The sequence below is a fragment of the Bacillus rossius genome, chromosome 11 (genome assembly GCF_032445375.1).
Source record: "Bacillus rossius redtenbacheri isolate Brsri chromosome 11, Brsri_v3, whole genome shotgun sequence".
NCBI classification, from domain to species: domain Eukaryota; kingdom Metazoa; phylum Arthropoda; class Insecta; order Phasmatodea; family Bacillidae; genus Bacillus; species Bacillus rossius.
Window position 1 is genome coordinate 48998036 of NC_086338.1, and position 22121 is coordinate 49020156.

Consider the following 22121-nt stretch of genomic DNA (forward strand, 5'->3'; position numbering starts at 1 on the left):
TTCCAGGATTCCTTGGGGGTCCTGTTCCATCGACAGAAGAACTTTCAACTGTCTTTGTTGGCTGGATCAAGCAGTCCCCACTTTCGTTGTTCAGAATAGATTGCACAGCAAAATATATTTTGTCTGCTTGACTTCATGCTACGAGTCTCGAGAGTTTGGCTTGTTGGATGTGCTTTGACAGTATGAACAGTTGAACACCGAACTTTTAACCCGACTGTAGGTTGGTACAGCTTGATTCTTTTGCAGCTACTCTATTGACTTTGCATCGGTTTGTGAAGGGATGGTCCCATTGCAACGTGAATAAAAATAAATATATTACTACTTATTTTAAATACATAATATTAAGCAATTATCCACCAATTATTTTTTAAATTTTTATGTTATTTATTATAAACTGTAACCCTATTCTCTCTGATAGAAAGGCAAGTGTGTAACAACTAGGAAACTTAGTAAAAAAAATTTTTTCTGGTTTATGAAGCTATTAGAGTTTACGTTTCAGAGATAAAGCCGTGCAAATAATGAGAGGTGAAAAGAAAGGTGAATGACCGACTAATAAATAAGGTGAATGAGGTGGTTGTTATTAATAGTTACTCTGTTGAGAATATGGAATATGCCCATTGTGGTAATTTTACAATTTCTTGTCACACGTTGGCATGCCAATTTTATGTAAAATTGAACTATTTATGCAAACTATTTAAATCTTTATCATCAAGAGAACCTATAGAATGCACCTGAGCTGCCAGATTTAGTTTAACTGAAAAGTCTCAGCTACTTTCAACCATAATATTAGAAAAAAAATCAGGTAAATAATGCATTAATTGGGCGCCTAGTTGTAATCCAAACAATCGTTACTGACAATCTTTAAAGTGACCATACAAATTTAAATAAAACTGTTATCAACTTTTAAAAAATGATGTGTGTAATTTTGACACTGATCCAACAATTTACAAATGGATTTGATACTGAAGAGGATAGAAAATTCCCTTTACAAAATTACAATACTCCAAAATCACCAAATATGATATTACATTAAACACAGTTGACAACATTAGCATTCCAAATTTGTGGATGTTTTGCAATATTTTTTATATTGTCTCACTTAAATCACATATATTATAATAAATTACTTAGAATTTATTAGTTAAATACATACTATGAAGTACAAATTTGTTTAAGCTGGTCAGATGCGGTAGAGCAAATGCTGTGATCTTATCATACACCATCGTTTAGTAAAGTGATGGTGATTTCACTGAAGACTAGGTGCCATCTTTAAAGACCAAGTTTAGGCTATAGCAGGCACAATGAGTGAGTATAGCTCTTGGAAATTCTTTTAAAACTCATTTCTGTACACCTTTGTTTACTTCTGCCATACTTGCTCCATTATCGTACCCTAGGTTTCTGTAGTTATCCATTTCAATTCCTTCATTAGTAAATCGGTGATAGCTTTGCCACTGGTGTCAATAGCAATGCTGTAGCCAATAAAACTTTCTTCTACTGATGCTTCATTAGTTGTATGTTCTCATATACATAACAAACTGTCAAGGATACACGTTCCTTATGGCCCAGGTCAGGTGTGCATTCCATACTTACGGATAAATACTTTGCATTCTTAACTTTGACAGTGATGGATTGTTTAACCTCCTTTACTAATCGGGAAATAATTTCATTTTGTATTTAGACACTTAACATTTGAACACAGCCTTCATCCTCCGATATTTTTCTCCCTAAATGTTGTACTATCCACAGGAAATTACCATTATTTTTAGTGAAAAGCTTAGCTTAGCTTCACTACCACGAAAAGTGATATTATTTTCTGCAAGAAACAAAGTTATTTCCACAATATGTTGGTAAACAGCTTGCGAGCGTTCTGCTTCTGAACGAATCTGAGCTATCAGATTTTAATTTACAGATTCGTTTCTCTTTAGACTCAGTTCGGCCTCAACCCACATTACCATATACATAAATTTTCAGGACTGATTTCACGTTTTGTCAGCCAGTCACCAATGTGCTTCCAATCGTTATAGCCAGTTTTTAGTCCATTTGATTTTGAAGTCGGGTCATAAAGGCGGCAACAAAAACAAAGGCCAAGTCACCTTTAACTGAATAAAACCATTTTCGTTTAATCCTTTATCCATTTTCTGTACATCGGAATTGGTAATAGTTATGAAAATGTATTTTTTGAGAGTTGATTGGGGTACCCGTGATTTAGAGTGGGGCAGTTGCATCCTGTACCAGTTCATCCCGCTGTTCTTTTCTAATATGTTCAGACATAGTGTGAGGATCGCATGTCAGTTCAAATACTGTATAGTTAAAATTTTACATTTTGTTCATCTGCTGTGATGAATTATGTTTCTATGTTGGATTGAAAGTTGTAATGTACAAAGGAGCGAGTTCTGCAATATTAGTAGGTGTAAGCTTACTTGTGTTTTGTTCTTCAACTGAGCGGTTGTTTTCAGGCTCCTGAGATGAAGTAGATCATTTAAAAAAAAAAACTCACTTAACTTGAGGCTTTTTTTACAGTAAAACTTCATGTGTAGTATCGCCTCCTTTCAACAGTTTTCGTCTTTGTGCACCTGAGAGATTTTTGGACATTTTTTTAGAATAAATTAAAATTATTATGTTACAGCTACTCGCTCATGACCAAACAATAAAACTGTTAAAACCACACTATATACTATTTGCTTATTGTAAACAAAGCTGAAGATTATACATCTTCAAGTAAGAACATAATAGCGTGGACGGAGAGGAAGGTGGCTGTGACTGAAGGCAAAACAGGTAGATGTGTTGGATTGTTGTGTGTTTTAGTGTGGGGAGGACATGAGGGAGAGGGGAAGGGGTAGGTGTGCTGTGTATTTCCACCAAGTTGTTCGTCACTGGTATAAAAATAGTATGCAAGCTGATACAGGGTAGCAGCAATATCCACATTCCCATTCCCATCCCTATCCCCATCATTAAAGGCTGGTCTCCCCTTGCAGTCAAACGTCAAAGCTTAAGTAAATTTTGCATCACAATATTTTTAATAATGCAGCTTATTGTCACTTATGTCATTCAAAACAGGGTAAAAAGGTATCAAAAATATGAACATAAATACCAAACATTGTATATAGTTTTATAAAATCCTAATTTAAAGTTAGGAATTTTTTTTTCCTTCAGGAGGATTGCTCTGGTCGACCTGCCCTCGCAACAGCCATGTTGGTACTAGATTATTTATTTTATAATGTCTGGGTTTACCCAATAATGTACCTGTGCAATAGTAATAGATCCACAACTGAGCTATAGTAAAATTTGATGGGTGATCACTTTGATGTGGCTTGAAAATATTTTTAAAAAGAAATTTATTTTGGAGAGAGGCTTGGTTTTTTTTTTGTGAATATTTTTAGTACTGGAAATTACGCTAGAAATTACAGCATTCTTATTATAATCAGTTACATTGAATGTTGTGTTGATGCTTAATTGAAATCTAACTTATCCATTATCTCATATAGATGTTTACTGAAAATATCATCTGAAGTTTGGTCACAGTTGTTCACTGTGTGTGATTAAGGTTCAGGATTTTTATACTACCTGTTTAAGCAAACCTTTTCCTTGTTGGCTTGTAATAAAATCCAGGTTATTGAAAAATGTAAACACGTTATGATATGCCATTGGATATATATATACTCTCTAGAACCTTGTAATTGAACAATGTGGGTGGGTATCACTTCTTTGTATTTGTCATGTTGATGCTAAGTAATAATTATAATGAACTTAGGCTGGTGTATATTTTTAATCTTTCTTGTAACAAAGCTTAGGTATGCCTCTTGAGCTTGAGTCAATCTCTTCAGTGGTCAACCTTAATCTCTTTTTTCTCAAAAATGAAAGTTCTCTCTTAAAATCTTGGTTCTTGTGTTTTTTTCCCTACTTCCTTGCCTGTTATTCCTTAAGTGATCTTAAAAATTTAATATGTTTGGCTTTGATGTGACAAACATTGCTTTTCTTCATTATGTATGATCTTCAAAATTCTATTCATTGTTTTACAATTGTTTGATATACATATCTTTGTAACGAAATATCAGTATCTCTGATCCATTAAAAGTAATAAAACTCTCATAGTAATTGAAATTCTCTTGGTCCTTTGTGTTCAATTAGTCATTGCTGAATTTTTTTTAAATTTAATACATTCTACGAATTGCCATAATTTGTAATGTTATTTGAATTTTTAAGTAAATTTGCAGCTTTTGAATCATATTTTGTTTCTCTTCCTTGTCAATTAGGTTCAGTTCAATGATCATATTCTTCATAACATTTTCATATTGAAGTGCCCTTGTGGCTTGGTGCTTTTGTATGAACATAAATTGTAAATTTATTCTTTATATAAAAAAAAACTTAATGTTCAGTTATTTGGTGGCTGTGATCCATGACGTTGTTGCACTCATTACAACAAGGGGTATAGGTACGATCTCAACAACAAACATTACTCAAATCTAAGAGCCCAAGTCCCATTGCCTTGGGACTGTGTACCTTTACCGGTGGAACACCCCTTTGTGTCTGATTTGGTTTCTGCGTGACTACATACTTGATTTAGTTATTATAAAAGGTTTTCTTACGTGATTCTAATAGATTTACAATAAAAAAATTTTCTTCATAATTTGTTTTGTAAGTATACACTATATCAACAATTCTGCACATTTGTGTGTCCGTAGTGAAAATATTTAGCCACAAAAACCAACCCTATAGAATTATTTCAGGTATTTCAGATTATATTATTGTTTTTATATTCTCGTCATTCATGCACGATGAGACCTTTCCTGTCTCGTAATAAGTAATTACATTTTGCTGTGCCTTATTACCACTATTACTTACACATCCAATTTGAACGTCAATCTGAGTCTTATTCACTCTTTTTTTCTGTCGAGACAAGAGTTAAATGAATTTCAGCTTATATTAAAGTCAAAATGTATCCACACTCATGTAAAGCTTATTTCTATAATTGTTGATACAAATCCAAACACAGAAATATAACTACCTGAATTGCTGTGGCTGCAAATCCACTCTCCTGCCGAATGTTGGCCCCGTTTTCGTCTTTTGCAGTGCGTGTTTACACTTAACTGCGAGTAGTTTAAGTTTTGTGTAGGTAAGAGTTGTAGTGTAACACTTTTAAATATAAAATTATGATAAGTTGAAGGTTTTAGTAGGATTTTGAGTGAAATTTTCGTTTTCAGTTTATAGATTGTTGTGTGTTAGTGGATTCTACAGATGGTACAGGTAGCAATTAATCTAGATGCATGTTTTGTTATAGTTGTAGCAGTGGTTTTGGGGAGTTTCTTGCTGTTGCAGGTGTTGTGTGAATTTGAGCTTTACAGGGTGTGATAATCACTAATTTCTTAATCTTTCAGGTTCGCCAATTCCAACCTTAACAACTGCTGCTTTGTAGTGTTAGTGTGAAGAATGTGCTTAGTAGAAAAAAGAATTTAAATTATAATTTGTGTTGTAATGTGGTGTGGAAAAATTTCTGTACATATTTTTTTGCATTGATAAAGCTTCAAATGTTAAGTATTTTCTGACTAGCTTAACCCTTGATCGTGTGATTTTCATGCCTGTTTACATTATTTGTAGATGCACATTGTTCTCCAATTGGTTGATGGCTCACGGCTTGAAGCAAGGTCATTGTGAATGCTTGTTGCATTGCAGCTGACCTGAACACTTACAAATTCTTGCTGAGTGTTTTAATTTTGCATAAAGAATGTGCTAAGATGTGGAACACGTGTAAAACAGGCTGTGTTAAGGTTCTGTCACGTGCATCATTTTTTTTTTTTTTTTTGTAATTTCATTTTCTTATCGTTAGTATTATTTCTAATATTACTTTCTTGGCCTGTAACAATGCTGCCAAGTATTGCGGAATTTCCGTCTTTGTTACCGAGTTATATCTCCGATTGCGGATTAGGAAGCGGTGTTCATTACTTACGGAAACTGGGAAACTTGAATATATGTCAGAATATTGCGTGTATCAATGTTTAGTACAACAAATCTCTAGCATATAGTTGGATGTGTGTTGGCTGCACGAAAGACACAATTTTAATAAAATATGATTTTGTAATATCAGGTTCAGCTTACTATGTGTGCTATAAATATTGTTAAAAAGATTAAAAAATTTAAATAAGGCATTTTTGAAAATAACTTAAGAAAAATTTAAATTCTAAATATATAATATATTGGTTTCTGTGTACTTTCAAAATTTTTTCATAGATGGATTAACTCATTACTATAAATGTGTTATTAATCTATGTTTTATTGCTTGCGTAAATATGATTACTGGAGGTTGGCATCATTGCCATAAATATGTCGTAATAGTACTCGTGTGCCGATTTTGTTCTGTCTCGTATTTTTGTAAGAGATATTTGTTCAAGACAATGTGTGTTAAAAAGTCTCGTATTATCACTTGCATGACCATTTTACAGCTTGAAAAATTTCTGGTTAGAGAATTTGAGGGCCAACAATAGAAAGAAAGCCATCTGAAACCATTACAGGAAATTCCTCTTAAATAATAGTAATAAAAATAAAATACAAAACTAACTTTGCATGCGACACTTAAGCCGTGAAGTGTTGGCAGTTGTGACCTGAAACGTAAAAGTAAGCTGGGAGCGCGGCGTGGCAGTTGTTTTGGAGCGCGCGTGAGCAGTGTTGTCGAGGTCTCGCCGGTTCTGAGGGCGAGGCGTGCTTGCGGCCTTGTTGCAGAGAAGAAGCGCCGCATCTACGACCAGTACGGCAAGGAGGGCCTGGGGCAGACCCCGCGCAGCCGCGCCCGCCACGACGAGGACTTCGACATGGGCTTCGGCTTCCCGTTCACGTTCCGCGACCCGGAGGAGGTGTTCCGCGAGTTCTTCGGCGGCTCGCCGTTCCAGGATCTCTTCGGTGGTGAGTGGCCCGCCGGGGACCAACAATTGGACGTAGTTGTGCAAAAACGAACCCAACCCACAATTTTTGTTATATTTTATTTGAAAATAAATTTAAATAGTACAAGGTTGATCGTACCGTCGTTGCTATTATTATATCAGTATTTATACTAGACCATTAAAATTATACCCACATTATGTTATCAATACGAGAATTACAATTTATAATTAACTCTAACTTCAAAATACTCAGAATAGGTTTCATGTGGGTTGGTTCCTTTTTTGCATAACTACGTCCAATTCTGCTCGTAGGATTGTTGTGCATGGTAGTTCAGAGGTTCAGCGTGTTAGTTATTTGCAAAATACAGTTTTCATATTTTTTTTCCATCCAAATGAAACTATTACAATCTCAGGGATCTTGTAAATAAACTTTGCCTCTCTCCTCTTTCATTCTTTCCCATGAAAAATTTGTAACTGTCAATTCATATATATTTCTTTTAGTACCTATACAAAAACTATTTCCTCCCGGAAGTCAGGTTTCTAGAACGTGTTTGTTTATATTATAATTTTATAACTTAAAACAAATTATAAATATTTTATTTGTGCTTAGCATGGAAATTGCTTAGATCAATAATTTTAAATGGCAAATTTTATGTGACAGAAAGCTCTCTCTCCTTGGAAGCTTCTGTATTTTGTTTGGATTGCGGCATAGCTGAACAGTGAGCACAGACCGTATATCAGCAGTGTGCATTCACAGTTTTAAAACGGACAAATAAGCTTAAGGGATGTTGGGGAACTATCGGAACTGTAATTTTCAATCTTGGTAGGGTAAATTTTGATGCTAATCGTTAATTTGATGTTTCATGATGTATGTGCGTGTGTGTGACGACGTGCCGTGATGTCTGTGCAGACGCTCACCGGAGGCACGGCAACCGCCACTCCCACCCGCAGAACACCATCTCGTCGCAGCTGTTTGGCCCGTTCGGCATGAGCCTGGGCACGTCGTGCTTCGACGACCTGTTCGCGAACACCGGCGCCCTGGGCTTCACATCGTTCCAGACGTTCAACAGCAGCGTGTCGGGAGGGGGCGGCGGGGGGGGCGGGGCCCCGGGCGTCCGGCGGACCTCCACCTCCACGCGCTTCATCAATGGCAAGAAGATAACCACCAAGAGGTGGGTGTCGCCTGCCGATCTTTGGTTCCGTCGGGAGGGTTGGCAGTGAGGGGTGTGTTTGTGTTAGTGCTCGCTGTTACTTCTCAGGGGCGTAACAACAGAGGGGGGGGGGGGGGGCAAACCTTGAAGTGGGGGCAAACGGGGGCAAAGAAAGTGATGCGTAATCAATTTTTAGATAATAAAACTGCTTAAATAGCACCATTTTCCACCTTGAAATACAAATATTTCCCGGGGGAGGACCACCGGACCCCCCCCCCCCCCCGCGCTTCAATAGGGGGGATTGATGTTTCTTTATGAAAAGGTATATTGCCCCCCTCCTTTGGAAATTTAGTTGTTGACCCATGGTAACTTCTGGTATATTATTACTCTGAACTGGCATGAGTATCCTCGTTGTGTATAAGGAAACTAGCAATTGTCAAAATCTCGCTGTGTACTCTTGTGTGTGTGGCAAGTAGGTGGGGGGCCTTAAGGCACGTTACTAGCCTGCAGGGCTGGGAGAGGTTGAATAGACCCACAGTAGATCACGTGTTGACTGGGGAATTGAGTAGGCATAGAGATGGGAAAAGATGAGCTAGTCCAGCTGTAACCCAGGCTTGTGGCTTAATATCCAGAGCTGGTTAGCGAAACATTTTGATCGTGATTAAAATGCTCATTCTTGAAAAATTAGAATGTTTACCTTCTACTTTTTAAATTGCTGTGGTGAAAATTTTGATCTTAATAATAAATTCTCAGTTGCTTCTCATACACTATTACAAAAAAAATTCAGATTGAAAAGAAGAGAGGGAAAGGTTCATTAAGTTTTTAAATTGTTAGTGTATTTCTTATATTTCATTTATAAATATTAGGAACTTTAAATACAATTAAATTTCCTGAGGGCCATTTGCAGAGAATTTAAAATCTAGCTGGCTAATTTGTTTTTTGGACTTGTATTTTTATTTTTGTACAGACATCCAATATTTATTCTTTTCAATCATAATTTTTGCTTTTTTAGTTTGCAGTAGTGTACAAGAAGCAACTGAATATTACATTCGAAAAATCACAATTTAACCACAGCAGTTGAGAAATTTTTCAAGACTGTGTTATCTTTAATGATTTCAAATTTGTTAGAAAGATGGTAAAATGTTAGCCTCACCTTCAGGTGGACTGGTTCGAATCCCAGGGTGTGACTGTCCTGATTGCAGTATTATTTTTTCACTCCATGCAAATGCTGCTATGGTTGCTTACTAAACCATAGCAGATCCTTTCCCCTGTTGCCACATGTGAAGCGTGTATCCATCTTGTCACCTTGTCGCCAGAGACTGGTGCAACCAAAAAATGGCCTGTGGATTGATTGCCACTGTATTAAAGAGCATGATATGACCCATGTGTTCAGCGAAAGTTTGTGATATCTTTTCGCAAGTCCCAGTGCTAAATGTTTAATTTTTTTTGCTTAGATCATTGCATTTAACAACTTTCAAGAAACATTAGTGTTTGAACAAATTTGGGTGTACATGTGTTTGCCTTGTGATTATACATTTTATAACATTCTAAACGTGAATAATACATATCAAATAATGCAGTGGTGATAGGAAAAATTTAGGTTGCATTTTTTTCTTCTTCTTCCAGGGTACAAGAGAATGGTAAAGAAACAACCATGACCTATGAGAACGATGTCCTAACCTCGAAGACTGTTAATGGAGTTCCGCAGCCAATCGCGTACAGCTAAACATGGCGGAGCTCCGACATATTGGACGCACAGTTGCGTCGTGACTCTTTAGTGAAAAAAATAACAAATTTTTGTTAATTTTTTTGCACTGGATGCAAGATACTGAAATAACGGACAAGAAAACGTTGCCTTGTGGACCATTAATTAAATATTGAAATTTCTTTCTTTCTTTTTTTTTTGCACTTAGATTAGTTGGGCGAAGCAAGAATGAAAGAAGAGGAATGTTCTCTGTAAATGGTGATCAGTATGATGATGAATAAATGTTTTAGCATTTTCCCACTTAGAAAACTTAACATTTTGTTTTATATTAGAATAATCTTATTTTTGACTATAGTACTATTAAGTGTGTATGTAACAGATTTGTATGGAAAAGAATGTAAAGTAATAAACGTTAAAAACGTTTATCAAATTTTAAGTTATTTGTAATGAAGGTTTGTGTTGAGAAAAAAATTCCTAGGGGTAGATTAATTATTATTCTTACAAAAAATGAACTTTTAATATTTGAACTGAACTCATGCTAGTTTGATAGCTAATTCTTTCCAGTAAGTGGTATGCACATGAAATGAAGTGTTAGTGGCCATTAATTTATTATTTCAATTTATTATATATTAGGAAGCTAACATTTAAGTTTCTAAATTATTAGTGAATGTATGTAAAGTTTAGATGGAACTTATTCTTATTTCCCTATATTTCTTTTCTAAATATTTTGCAATAGTATCTCTCTAGTAGAAACATGTTCTGACTATTTATATTTTGTAAATGTACCAAACCATTGTGTAGAGCAAATTACCAATTAGAAATTTTATCATGGCTTACAGCCATAAGTGATTAATGTGCTGTGTATGTTAACTACATTATAGTACTACAAAATAGAAATGATAATTTGTTTTAACACAAAAATACTATAGGGAAAAGTTTCAAGGGCAACATGAAGCACAGTTTGTAAAGACAAAATCAATTTGGATATAGAATATGTACATCAAGGTGAAATAAATGAATGAAATAGAACACAGGGAAATTGAAACTTGTGATAAAATTATAATGTAACTATCCTAAAGAATGAAGTACTACTTTTTTTTTTTTTTTAAGAAAAATACTGTAGTGTGCCGAATCTTAACAAATGTAACTTAATGTAAACATAATAGGCAACTGACAGTTGTCAGTCAAAAGGTCAAAAAGTGTTAGTTTTTTTGGCCTGGTGTGAACTGTTGGCATTTTAACAGCTTAACTGTGTAACTTATGCAGATTATTACTTGATGAACTCACATTAATTAAAACTTGAAATTGAAGGTGGGTGTACACTTATAAGAAACAGTCTCTAATGTTCTCATAGTAATAAGACCTAGTTTTTATACGTTCTATCAATATAAATTTATGCATGAAACACAAGCATGTATCTTTTACGTGCATGATAGTCCACTGATACCACTATATACTTGTTGTCTACTACAAGTTTCTATGTGTGAAGTTACAAGTAGTAGTACTGCTATGATCTTAAATTTATACAAGCCTGTCATACCATATTTAAAAAAGATGACAAAAACAAATTTGCATAAATCTATTTTTTTTTTGTACTTGTAAGATCTGACATAAAATTGTATATTGGTCACTATTTTATTTTGCAGAACCAGTCAGTTGTATTATTGTGCTGAAAAAATATTTTTGATGTAGTGAGTGCTGCATTTGGAGTTTCTCTCACTTGCTGTAATTACATTTATTGTAAAGTTTGTGGTAGAGAATTTTATCTTGCTGTTACTTTTATCATTGTGCGAAGATAACTGTTATGTGCTTCAAGTAAGTTCCACAAAAATTCGTTATTTACATAATACATTTTCCCCAATCTTTAAGCACATCTCCAGGGTAACTCCGATCTCTATCGCAGCAGTTGGCCAAGTGTTCCCTGCATTTTGCATTAAAATGCAAATATTTATAGTGATATTTATAGTGTGTCTCATGCGTGGATTGCAGTACAGAGTAAATACCACTGTCGCTTGTTAACATTAATAATCATATTTGTTGGTTTTTCAAAGGCCATAAAATAATTCAATGCTAAACACCAATTATTATTTTACAGGAGAAACTATTTGTAGCAGTTGTTCACTGTAAATAACAAGACATTCCTTTAAATTATGTTTTATGCTCAAACATAACATAGTAAAAAAAGTCTCCTTATAAGTAATAATTGAACGTTATCGCCGTTATCGGACAAAACACTTGATAAAATTCAACAAGAAAATTTACTTCATAACTGTCATTCCAATTTTTTTCATAAATTAGAAAGGTGCGTCTAAATACTGTGGCGCTACATCTGGCATCAGAGCTCAGCAAGACAAGGACAGTGCTAATTTCATAAATTGTGCATTGGAAAGAGAGGGAATACCCATAAGAATGCAGACTGCCAAGAATGAGACATGTTATAGTACCGTACAATCTGTTGGTGGAAGCAAATTTGTCAATGTTTGGAGGTCACCATTACATTTTCTGTACTTCTATTTAATGTTGTACTGTGGTTTTCCCTCCACGCTGCTACTTAAATTATGATGTCGACAGGAAATCAAAGTAAATAAATATCTTTTCCATTGATTTTGGAAGTGGTCTTTAACTGCCAGCAATTTGAAGTTAACAAACATTTCAGTGTAACTTAATTGACAGTAAATTTATATGCGGGAGTGTGTGGCCAAGTTGATAGCTAAAATTATTAATTTTTATTTTACAAGAAGACTGTGAAACATCTTAGCCCTTTTTTGTTTTTTTTCATGCACACTATGTATAATGAAAAAATGATGGGTATTTTCATTATTGTTAGGTTTATGGCTTGTGTTGGTGGGCGTGTACCATAAACATCTAGGCGAGTATGTATTAGTTTGCAACTGAGGGTGATTGCCTCTGTGGCTAGCAGCAAACGTTTTCATTTTGACTATTGCTTGTTATACAAGCTTTGATGAACTTAGACAGAGGATGAATATTTTTTAAGTGTGTGTGTGTTATTTTACAGTTTTGAGTCATTTAATTTTGTATATAGCATTTGTGAAAGGAAAATGAATGCAGTGTGCATATGTCATTTTTTTTTAATGTCTGAAATTTTATGATTTCAAAGGTTTATCACAACCATAGCTTCTTGGATTCATTTGTATGAGAATATCAAAATTTGAAAACAATGTGGGTTTTTGTGAAACTTAAAGCATCGGTTTGTGTTAGTTTGTGTGAGACATAAATACATTGGTTTTGTTAAGTATGTTTTATGGTATGCAGTGCAGTTTGTTATATGGTTAGCCAGTGTGATGTAACTGCAATGTACGTAATGTTTACATATACACTAACGATTTTCAATAAAAGAAATGTGATAGTGCTCTATTTTCAGTTTGCTTGATGCTAATTATCCTGGTATACCAGTATATGAAATGTATGGTTTAGATTATACGAGTCAGTCATCTTGGGATGATTGACTTGCGGTATTCTTTAGCATTATTTAACATGAAAACTTTTTTATTTTGATGGGGGGGGAGGGGGGATAAAATTACATGTAATTATTTTGCTAGTAAATTGTAATGCTTTTTTTCTCATTTCAGTGTTTGAAAGCTGGTGTATTAAAGTTAGATAATGTTGTTGCAATTAATTTTAAGTGTATAATGTAAGAAAATTAAAGATTATAAAAAATATTCTTTGTTTTACTAAGTACTTTATTTCTACCGTGTACAGACATGATACTTTACTTTACCAAAGTGAATTATTGCTAAATGAGTAATCTCAAATTTTAAGCAAAAAGTTAGCATCTTCATGAGTTTGGTGAAAACTGTGTTAAGCATTCATAAACATTGCACTAATTGCAAATTGGAGCCCTGTGCTGATAATTGAAACATCTGCATTCATGATATTCCTATGCCTATAACATAACATCACCAGTAAATTTTTAAACAATATTTAATGTATATCTAGCCTGCGTATTGTTTTACTTTTAATTAAGAGATCACTAAAAAAAATAATTTAATGGTTGTAATGGTAGAGGTTCTGAATCCCTCACAGTAAACTCTGGGAGGAATAAGGGTAGGGGATTAGGTAGAGGGTAGGTAAGGTGGTATTCAGTAACTTCGCACTTATTTAGTATATTTGTCTTGGTCAGAGAAATCATAAGGTGTATGGAAGTATTACTACTTCATTGTTGTGCTCCTACACACACACACACACACACACTCTCTCTCTCTCTCTCTCTCTCTCTCTCTCTGTACCTCTCTCTCTCCCTCTACCTCTACCTCTCCCTCTCAATCTACCTCTCCCTCTCCCTCTCCCTCTCCCTCTCAATCTACCTCTACCTCTCCCTCTCTATCTACCTACCTCTCTCTCTCTCTCTCTCTCTACCTACCTACCTCTATCTCTCTCTCTACCTATCTACCTCTATCTCTCTCTCTACCTACCTCTCTCTCTCTCTACCTACCTCTCTCTCTCTGCCTCTCTCTCTCTCTACCTACCTCTCTCTCTCTCTACCTACCTCTCTCTCTCTCTACCTACCTCTCTCTCTCTCTACCTACCTCTCTCTCTCTCTACCTACCTCTCTCTCTACCTACCTCTCTCTCTACCTACCTCTCTCTCTCTCTACCTACCTCTCTCTCTCTACCTACCTACCTCTCTCTCTCTCTCTACCTACCTACCTCTCTCTCTCTCTACCTACCTCTCTCTCTACCTACCTCTCTCTCTACCTACCTCTCTCTCTCTCTACCTACCTCTCTCTCTCTACCTACCTACCTCTCTCTCTCTCTACCTACCTCTCTCTCTCTCTCTCTCTCTCTACCTACCTCTATCTCTCTCTCTACCTATCTCTCTCTCTACCTACCTCTCTCTCTCTCTACCTACCTCTCTCTCTCTCTACCTACCTCTCTCTCTCTCTACCTACCTCTCTCTCTCTCTACCTACCTCTCTCTCTCTACCTACCTACCTCTCTCTACCTACCTACCTACCTCTCTCGCTCTCTCTACCTACCTACCTCTCTCTACCTACCTACCTACCTCTCTCGCTCTCTCTACCTACCTCTCTCTCTCTCTCTCTCTACCTACCTACCTCTCTCTCTCTACCTACCTACCTCTCTCTCTCTACCTACCTCTCTCTCTCTCTACCTACCTCTCTCTCTCTCTCTCTCTCTCTACCTACCTACCTCTCTCTCTCTCTACCTACCTCTCTCGCTCTCTCTACCTACCTCTCTCGCTCTCTCTCTACCTCTCTCTCTCTCTCTCCCCAACGTGCAGTACATGCTCCCTATCGGCAATGCAACCTACTGTGCTCATTACTATCTTACACGCTACTATTACAGGATGTCTCGAACGCGTGCCGATGCAACTGTCGCTATTCTACCTTCCCCCTTTCTGAAAACCTAGCTCTGCTCTCTTCCGTCGTCCTACTTCTGCATGAGTGACCTCTCGTCACCTCCACTCGGTGCCCACACCCACTGCAAGTCGACGCGATTCTTCCAGCAATATAAAGGAACTCTGCCAGAAGGGCGAAAAACTCACAGCCGATGCAAATGCACACGTGTGTCCAGACCACCTTGTAGTAAATTCAATGTTTATTTCCCCTTACAATACTGTGAATATTAGTAATGTTGACCCTGCATTTTGTTTGTAAAATCATTAGGCATTGTTGTGTTTTAATTTATGCTGTGCGCACAAATACTGGGAAATTGTCCTCAATCCATAGTTTTGCAGGCTAGATATTTTTACCGTTAATAATTTTTTTTTTTAAATGCTGACAAGAATGCAAATGAATACAACAATACATATTAATGTTACTATTGAATTACAAAACTTTCATAATTTTACCTGTAATTTTGCATACAACTAGGAATGCTGAATGAAACTATCGAATTACTATTATTTGTGTATGTGGTGCTTTCTGGGATGTAGAGGGTATCCTGTACACAGTGCCTACCCTAAAAGGTATTTATTCTGTTGACAGGCATGTTACAAACCACTATATAAATAGGTGCTACCAAGCATTTAATGTTGTTTAAAATAACTCTGGACTGTTCAGCATGTATGTAATTGTTAGATGTCACACATATATTGACAAGAAATTTAGAAAACTTGGGATTTGATCACATGTAAATGCTTAATCTACATGGTATTTAGGGGCTAGTTCATCCACTTTTTTATAATTGCAGTTGGTGTTTTTATTTATAAATCCATTTTTACATGAACACAGACACAACATTATTGGTATTCGATGTTAAAATATAAGTTTAATTTTTTTAAATATTTTATTCTTTTTAATTTGCAAAAGTGTGATGTAAATTTCAGTCACATAATTGGACACCTATTGCTGTCGTATGAATTTGAAACTCGTGCGGAAACACTAAGGAACTTGGCTGTGTTAGGCTGTGTCAGGCTGTGTCTGGCTGTGTCTAGTCGTTCACTTGTTCTGCAAACATCACCTTTTATCATAGATTTATAGTACAACAGATTCTGCCAATAGGCTACATTCTCATACTGCAATACATTCGTAGGCATTGATGTTCTACTTTCGAATGAATGAACAATGACGTCTACTGCTCCGCAATGCGAAAACCATGAATTAAAGTTTGGCCTTAAAATTTTACTCCCATTGCACCCAAAATAGTTTCGCTTCAAAAATGAAAATTAAGCATATCTTAGGAATCGGCAAAAAGTGACTGAAAGAGTCAACAAGACTATGCTGCAATGAAAATTTTAAGCAGGTAGCGACTAACCCATATTATCTATTATGTGAACCCCCCCCCCCCCTCCTTTTTCCCCTTGAATAACACTAAATGTTCAAGAAAAGGCAAATTACAAAGTATGTTTGTGTTGGCCAACTATTTTTTGAAACAAAATATGTACCAAGTCTTCCTTAATTCCAGAACCTTGCCTGGCCAGACATGCGGAACGAGGGATTCAGGAGCGTATGCGCTTTTCCGTTTGGGGGATGGAACCTCTTTGTCTGCTGTTTGCTTTCAAATTTTTTTTCTTTTTGTTGGTGGGAATGGTAGATTAATTTAGGATGTCAGGGGGAGATGGGATGTACATCCCCCTCATCTTCCCCTTGCGAACACCTCTGGGATTGGCTAAAACACTCCAGACTTTGACAGCTGTATATAGCGGGCTCCTACCTAATTGAGAACTTACAGTAATATTTTTTTCAGTCATCAAGATGACAAAGTATGTAATCAGACTGTATTAGGTTATAACGTGTAATTAATAAGCATGTATCTGCCTTTAAGGCCATGCTCAAATTCACTTAAGTATGTGTTTCAGGCTGTCCACACTTATCTGTAATAAAATTTCCCTTGTACTCCTTTTAGGTGCATTGAGAGTTTTTAGTAAGCATCAGAAACAAACAATGAAGTACACGTGATTCAAGGATGTATGTTTAACATTGTCTTTTGCACATGCGCAGAAACATCGAGGGACTGGTTGATCAGGTTACACTCTCTCCTCTAGTAACCGCTCAACGTTGCTGTGTAAATTTGTGGTAGCCATCTTGTCCAAAAGTGTAAATCTTTGTGCACATGGTGATACTTAAAAATGTATTATTGCACTGCAAAACTATTTTTCTGTGCCAAAGGTAAAATTACTAAATTTGACATTTTTTGTAACTATTAATTTAAAAAATGGTTTAGTGTATTAAATCAAAAGTATTAACTTATAATGCACGTAAGTAAGTATACACACCTTTTTTTTGTATATATATTTCCTATCCAGCAATTTTTCTGAGAAAAAAAATAAAATCCTCATAGATAGACTAATTCTCTATTGGCTTTCTGAGAAAGTTTTTGTAATTAACTTTTAACGTATCAACACTAAATGCAAAAATGATAAAAAATACAGAATATAAACTGTATTAATGTCAATGTTTTCGTTAGCCTTTCAAAACAAACATTTAAGGAACTCAATATTAATGCCATACCTTCTCGCACCTTCAAACAGAACCTTACCTATGCCATTTTATAGAGTATGACTTATAACACCATCATATGAAGAAAAAAAAATTTCTTTCATAATCCACGGGATTGCATACTCCTTTCAAATTACTACCACTCGGGAATTTCCAAGATTTCAAATAAATTCCCTTACTTTCCCCAACTAACTACCACATTCTATGATTTTTCCAAAATGTGGATATGTATTGGTTTGCATGCAAGTAAACAAAGATGACGAAAGAAGTGTGACCAACACTAGCATGTCAGATTGGTCTTTGAAAAAAAAATATATATATATATATATATATATATATATATATATATATATATATATATATATATATATATATATATGAATCGGGAAGTGGCTTTATTCCCTTGTCCTATTCGACCACCATTGAATATGTTCTGCTAATCTACACAAGAAGAAAACTACTGAGGGTGCAATTAACAAGTTTATGAAAAGAAATGACATGTCAAGTCACTATTACAATCAAGTATAGAATAACAATCTGAGACAAACATAAGTTGACACAAACTACACAAAAATATGTACATAATTTTTTACAGAATGGTTTACAATGTAAAGTAGGTAACTACTTATAACAGTACTGCCTATCTGAAGACCCAGTTTTGTGCCAAGATAAAATTATTTAAAAGTTAAATATTTTACTGTAGGGTTCAGCCACTTTTCATATTCCTTTGCAACAAAAAACTGTGCGGCACAGTACTACAGCAGAAGTACAAGTGCATAAAGCTTAGAAATACAAATGTTATATAACTTTTTTGTACTTTTAGTTAAATAGCAATGTTTTTATCTTTGCAATGCACAGTGTGGTTTTTCTTTAAGAGCAATACTGTTGAATGTCTAGGTGCTCAGGACCTAAAAGAACACAATGTCAATAGAACAAGGCCACGAAAGCCTGTGGTGAAAAACATGGACCAAAATTGTTTAGGCTACAAAAATATGGCATTTAATCAAAAAACATTTTGTACAATTTTGTTTATTTACAACCACTTGTATGATGGTTGTAAGTCGATTTGAACCTTCATGAATCCCATGCAAGTTAATCACTGATGTATACATATTTTTTTTGGTAAATATGTAGTTTAGCAGTATTTGCGAAGAAAAAAAAAATGTTAAAAATCCAAAAAATATATGCTCTTTAACTCCCTCTTTTCATTAAACCCGGTGGAGATAAGAAATTCCAAATACTTTAGATGTCGAATTTTTTAATTTTCATAGTTGGGTGATATTTGTTAAAAAAAATTAAAAATTTTGAAAATACTTTTATTCTATGCTTTTTAACTTCCTCTTTTCATTAAACCTGGCAGAGATAAGAAATTCCAAATACTTTAGGAGATATCAAATTTTTTTAATTTTCATAACAATACCTGTGCATTCATGTGGTTTTCACCAGTTTCTTGCATAGATGCTCCCTGGTTTCTTGTTTACGAGTATGAATTTTTTTTTTTTGCGACGTAGGTGAACGATTACATCATTTTCTACTAATGGCATGGTACCCACCTCTAACTTAGGTGGGTTTTTAACGTTTCAAATTTTAATGTTTTATTTGTTATTTGAATATTGTTGCGCAAATAATAAGTAAAAAAAAAAAAAATTACGAGAGTTCCTACTGTTCATCATTTGTCCCGGTTTGTTTGGTCAGGTCAGTTACATTATAAGTACTTTAAAACTAAACAACCATTAAAATTAATTCACATTATTTTTAATGTCCACTTAGTTTGAAAGTATTAATAATGTAACTAACCTGGCCTAATCGATCATTTTAATTAATTAGGCATTCACAAACACACTGCAAAATAAAAAAATTGTAGCGGTCAAATAATTGCACAGGTCTTGTATTGCAAAATAAGAACGGCGATATCTCCTAAAGTATTTGGAATTTCTTATCTCTGCCGGGTTTAATGAAAAGAGGATGTTAAAGAGCATATAATAAAAGTAATTTCGGATTTTTAACATTTTTTTCTCTCGCAAATACCGCTAAACTACATATTAACCATTTTTTTTAATGTTCATAAACACCACCACTTTCCTCTCCCACAACAGCCCTCAGGTCTTCTGTTAGAAAGTGGGAGAAACAGCTCAGCTTCATTAGGTACTGCTGCACAGCAGACTCAGTCAAAAGTACCCAAGAGATGCACTTGACATCATGAGTTCCGCAGTAACTCCTCAATGCAAAGGATGCTAGTCAGTTCCCCATGCTCTTCAGGAGCTCCAAAATGTGGCTGCCCAGTTCCTCGTCCTGATTGTCCCACGACACATACACAGTTTTCTGGTCCTCGTCGCTCGCCTCCACCTTGACGATGACCGACTCGACGGAGATGGTGAAGTCGGTGAAGGCGACAGGCAGGCCCTTCAGCCGCGCGCCCACAAGCTGCGCCAGCCTCTCCGCCGTGCGCGACGCCGGCCCAGAGTCGTCCAGCCGCAGCGTGGACGTGAAGCGGATCGCGTGGCGGCTGATTCCCGCCTCCTCGCACGCCTCGTCGACGTCCATGAGGCACGTCGACATGTCCCTGGACACCAGGACCCCGTGGATGATGCGCTGCCGCTTGGGGTCCGGGGGCAGCGCGCTGCTCTTCTTGGCCTCCTCCTTGAGCAGCCTCAGAGACACGGACACCGGCACCTTCACGTCTGACTTCACGACGCACGTCTCCCCGTTGGCCGGCATGTAGCACTTCAGGTCGAACTCCTTCTCTATCTTCGTCTTAAGGAACTCCATCTTCGCCGCCTCCCCGTGGACCAACAACACGTTCTTTGGCTCGCAGTACTGGATGAGCTGCATGATTCCCTTTGCGTCTGCATGCGCAGAGAAAGACATGTACTGCACCGACATCTTCACCTCCACGATCTGGCGGCCCTCGAACTCTATCCGTTTGACGCCGTTCAGTATTTTGTGTCCCACGGTGCCCACTACGCAAAATCCTGGCATTATAACCATGTTGTTCTCGTTTGGTGCCCATTTTTTGAAGATGTGAAGCGACAAACCGGCATGCAGCATACCTGGTGATGCAAACACGACCATTGCACCAGGATTATCTATGTACGACTTATCAAACGGTTTTATGTGTTTGAAGTCGAACATGTTCCTCTGGACAAAGGTTTTCCTTATTTTTTGGTTTGTCCACGTAATGAACATTTTATAGTAGTTATTCGCTTTCTCTGTTAGACCTGTTCCAAAGTACACTGGCACTTTGAGGTTCATTCTCTCCCAGTAAGTCTCCAGCAATATGCACAGTTCTTGAGCTCTCCCAAGTGCGAAAACAGGAATCAACACTTTCCCACCCCTGTCAATACACTCGTGAATTTTCTTCAGAAAATCACGCTCTCTGCATCGCTTGGAGTCACGGATTGTTGTAGCGTAAGTAGATTCACTTATCAGGATATCTGGACGGCATTTGTCAATCCAAGCTGCACCTAAGTGACGGTCCGGTGTCATATTGTAGTCGCCTGTATACACTACAGATTGCGAGCCAACCCTGATCCAGAACATCGCAGCACCCAAAACGTGCCCCGCATAGTACGCTTTAATCTCCAATTTACTGTCAACCATAACAGATTGGTGCAGTGTAACAGTAATTACTTTTTTCATGCAGTCTTTAATATTCTGCGAAGTGAAAAAATTGCTGTCGCCTTTTTTCTCCACAGCCACCTTACGCATATCTTCAAGCAAAATTGGTGCAATTGCCTTAGTTGGATATGTCATGTAAACTGGCCCGGTATAACCAAATACTTCAGTAAAATATGGGAGTGCTCCACAGTGATCAAGATGAAAATGTGAAATAATGACACAATCAATGTAACTATTAGCTGGACCGTCCGGTGCAATGTACGAAAAGTCGGGAAATCTTCTTTCATCATTAAAACCCATATGCATTCCACAATCCAACATTATGTTTTTACCTCCCATGGAAAGTAAAATACAACTTCGGCCCACATCTTGACCGGCTCCTAACGGCGTAACTTTGATATCTAACATGTTTAATTAAATATTTTTCAATCTTAGAATTATATCTCTACACTACACAATTCATACACTAGCATTGTTTCTGAAAAAATAATAATAATGATTCCTTGACGTGATTAAACCAGCACACACAACATTATCTCATATAACCTACGCAGTACGCACAAAACAAAAAACCCAGTTTTGAATTAGAAAATATAAACAGCTGCATTCCAGTATTCCAGTAGACTGCTCATTCTAACATGTCTAATTTTTCCCTCTTTGGCGTTCGATGTACAAAAATAATGAGTTTTCGTTTAAAAAAATGAAAATGACTCAGATCGCTCAAATAAGTATTATACTACTAAACACGGGAAGCCTGTTGTTTCAGCAGTACTGGCTTGTATAAGGTTTGTTAATTTCAAGTTCATAATTTGTTTTACCCAGGTTACAAAGTTCATATAAGGGCACGTTACTACAGCT

At 36.3% G+C, this 22121-nt stretch overlaps 2 protein-coding genes across 5 annotated transcripts in view; one reads left to right on the forward strand and one right to left on the reverse strand.

Annotated features, from left to right (window-relative positions):
• LOC134536935 (dnaJ homolog subfamily B member 6) overlaps positions 1-13101 on the forward strand; it is a 158611-nt gene extending 145510 nt beyond the window's left edge. For all 4 annotated transcript variants that reach the window (XM_063377035.1, XM_063377037.1, XM_063377034.1 and 1 more), the window contains 3 exons: positions 6715-6894; positions 7783-8044; positions 9650-13101. In XM_063377035.1, coding sequence (XP_063233105.1) covers positions 6715-6894; positions 7783-8044; positions 9650-9749 — 542 coding nt within the window. In that variant the 3' untranslated portion in view covers positions 9750-13101. The remainder of the gene's footprint in view (positions 1-6714; positions 6895-7782; positions 8045-9649) is intronic.
• Positions 13102-18112: 5011 nt separating this feature from the next.
• Positions 18113-22017, reverse strand: LOC134536936 (integrator complex subunit 11). The gene has a single exon (XM_063377038.1). The coding sequence runs from the start codon at positions 21669-21671 to the stop codon at positions 19884-19886; it is 1788 nt and encodes a 595-aa protein (XP_063233108.1). The 5' UTR covers positions 21672-22017; the 3' UTR covers positions 18113-19883.
• Positions 22018-22121: the final 104 nt, after the last annotated feature.